A 3,057-nucleotide genomic window follows, 5' to 3' on the forward strand; every position below is an offset into this window, starting at 1 on the left:
TATGAATTTTCAGATATGCACGTAGTTATAATTATTCATGATACGATTTTTAGCGTACGCTCTACGATACTTTATTTTTATGATGCATACGATTTTATGATATATTTACTTATTATTCACGATATATACATGTTGAGTCTTTAGACTCACTAGACTTGATTGTTGTAGGTATTGATGAGGTCGAGACCGCGGGTGGAGACCAGTGAGCGATCTTGGGACAGCAGTAGTAAACCCGAGGACCTCATGATTTAATTTATGCACCTTTTATTATTCAAACTCAGTTTTAATACGTTGGATTATTTTTAAGTTGATGTTTACGTTCAATTATTTTTAAATTTTTGGTTGAAAACAATATTTGCTTCCGCTGTTATTTAAAGTTAAAATTATTTACATGTTTATTTTAATTAAATGAGACAAGATAATTATTTATTTAGAAAATTTTTAATAATTCCGCAAAATTATGAATACGAAATACGAGCCTTTACAGAGCCATTCCAGAAACATTCAGGGGCACAATGTCTAGCGACATTGCTACGGCTAAGGCTTTCCTTCAAGACCTCGAAAAGAGGTTTGCTAAAAGTGAAAAGTCTGAAATTGATACACTTTTGGCAAGCCTAGTTTCAATGAGGTACAGGGATAAGGGCAACATCAGGGAGTACATTACGAAAATGTCTCATCTTGCTTCAAGGTTGAAAGCACTGAAGCTTGACCTCTTTGAGGATTTGCTAGTGCATCTGGTTTTGATATTTCTTCCTCCTCAGTTTAACCAGTTCAAGGTGAGCTATAACTGTCAGAAGGATACTTGGCCTCTGAATGAGCTCATCTCGCACTGTGTCCAAGAAGAGGAAAGATTGAAGCAAAACAAGACAGAAAGTGCTTATTATGCCTCTACATCGAAGGATAAAGGAAAGAAAAGGAAGGATAAGGAAGCTGCGGATACACTGCCTCTGAAGAAACAATAGAAGAATCCTAGTGATTCTCAAAGTTCTGGTTGTTTTTTCTGTGGCAGTGATGGGCATATGAAGAAGCAGTGCAGTATTTATCACGCTTGGCGTGCTAAGAAAGGTATGCTTCTGAATATGGTTTGTTCTGAGGTTAATTTAACTTCAGTGCCTAGACACACGTGGTGGATAGATTCTGGTGCAACAACTCACATCAGTGTGTCTATGCAGGGTTGCCTGGATTGCCGAAAATCAATCGATGCTTAAAGATTCATCTATGTTGGTGACGGCAACAAAGTTGAAGTTGAGGCAATAGGAAAATTTAGATTATTGTTGAAGACTGGAATATATTTGGATCTTTCTGAAACATTTGTTGTACCGTCTTTTAGACGGAATTTGATTTCCATTTCTGCATTGGACAAATTTGGTTGTTCTTATTCTTTTGGAAATGGAATATTCAGTTTGTTTCTCGATTCAAAATTGGTTGGTTCTGGTTCCTTATCAGGATATGATAATCTTTATTCTTTGGATATTATTGCTTCATTTAATGAATCTTGCAAACAAGTAGAGGCACTAAAAGAAAATTAACCAATGAGAATTCAGCTGCGTCATAAGGAGACTTGTGTCAGACGAAATTCTCGAACCTTTAGATTACACAAACTTTAATAATTGTGTTAACTGTATAAAGGGAAAACAAACCAACAAAAGGAGATTTGAAGCCAACAGGTGTTCAGGCGTCTTAGAACTTATACATACTGATATTTGTGGACCATTCCCTTTGGCTTCTTGGAATGTTCAACAGTATTTTATAACTTTCACAGACGATTTTTCAAGATATGGCTTCATTTATCTCATTCATGAAAAGGCACAGTCATTGGATGTGTTCAAAAACTATAAAGCTGAAGTTGAAAATCAACTTGGCTTAAAGATTAAAAGCGTTATATCTGACCATGGTGGTGAATACTATGGTAGATATGATGGTTCAGGTGAACAACGTCCGGGACCTTTTGCTAGCTTCCTAGAGGAATGCGGTATCATCCCACAGTACACTATGCCGGGTTCGCCCACTATGAATGGTGTTGCTGAAAGACCAAACAGAACGCTTAAGGACATGGTGAGGAGTATGATCAGTCATTCTACCTTACCAGAATCACTCTGGGAGAAGCACTAAAGGCCGCGACATATATCCTTATTAGGGTTCCAACTAAGGCAGCGACCAAAACCCCTTATGAACTTTGGACAGGTAAAAAGCCTAGTCTTAAGCATATGCACGTTTGGGGATGTCCAGCTGAGACAAGGCCTTAAAAGCCTAATGAAAAGAACTGGACTCAAGGACGGATAATTGTTATTTTATTGGATATTCTGAAAGATCCAGGGGGTACAAGTTTTATGATCCCACAAGTAAGTCGATGTTTGAGCCAGGAAATGTTCGGTTCTTTGAAGATGTTGAGTTTGCGGGGGGAGATAAAGTAAGGGATATTGTCTTTGAAGAGGAATATGTAAATATTCCCACATGTGTCTTGGACAATGATCAGGACCATTTTCCTCACTTTGACCAAGACACAATACAGGAAGACAATATTAGAGATCCTCCCATTCCAGATGTGCAAACTCAAGCACCTCCAGAACTATGCCATTAAGGAGATCAACTAGAGAGCGGAGAAATGCAGTGCCAGATGATTACATTGTATTTCTTCAAGAACATGAGGCAGACATTGGATTGATAGAGAATGATCATATTAACTTCCGTCAAGCAATGGAAAGTTCTAACTCTCAAAAGTGGAATGATGCCATGAATGAAGAGATAAAGTCCATGAAAGACAATGACGTATGGGATCTTGTCCCATTGCCTAAAGGTACGAAGCCCATTGGTTGTAAACGGATATTTAAAACCAAGAGGGATTCGAAAGGCAATGTGGAAATATATAAGGCTCGTCTTGTCGCTAAAGGCTTTACACAGAAAGAAGGCATTTATTATAAAGAGACTTTCTCTCCGGTTTCTTCGAAAGACTCTTTAAGGAATATAATGGCTTTAGTGGCGTATTTCAATCTTGAGCTTCATCAGATGGATGTAAATACTGCGTTTCTAAATGGTGACATTGATAAAAATGATTTA

At 37.7% G+C, this 3,057-nt stretch overlaps 1 protein-coding gene across 1 annotated transcript; it reads left to right on the plus strand.

The window, feature by feature from the left end:
- The first annotated feature begins 515 nt into the window (after positions 1 to 515).
- LOC140835848 (uncharacterized) lies at positions 516 to 962 on the plus strand. The gene has a single exon (XM_073201259.1). It carries the CDS (start codon positions 516 to 518, stop codon positions 960 to 962), a length of 447 nt encoding a protein of 148 aa, XP_073057360.1.
- Positions 963 to 3,057: the final 2,095 nt, after the last annotated feature.

The sequence above is a fragment of the Primulina eburnea genome, chromosome 7 (genome assembly GCF_022965805.1).
Source record: "Primulina eburnea isolate SZY01 chromosome 7, ASM2296580v1, whole genome shotgun sequence".
NCBI lineage: Eukaryota > Viridiplantae > Streptophyta > Magnoliopsida > Lamiales > Gesneriaceae > Primulina > Primulina eburnea.

Coding starts and splice junctions, on each gene's coding strand:
- LOC140835848 (XM_073201259.1), top strand. CDS start 516: ATGTCTAGCGACATTGCTACGGCTAAGGCTTTCCTTCAAGACCTCGAA.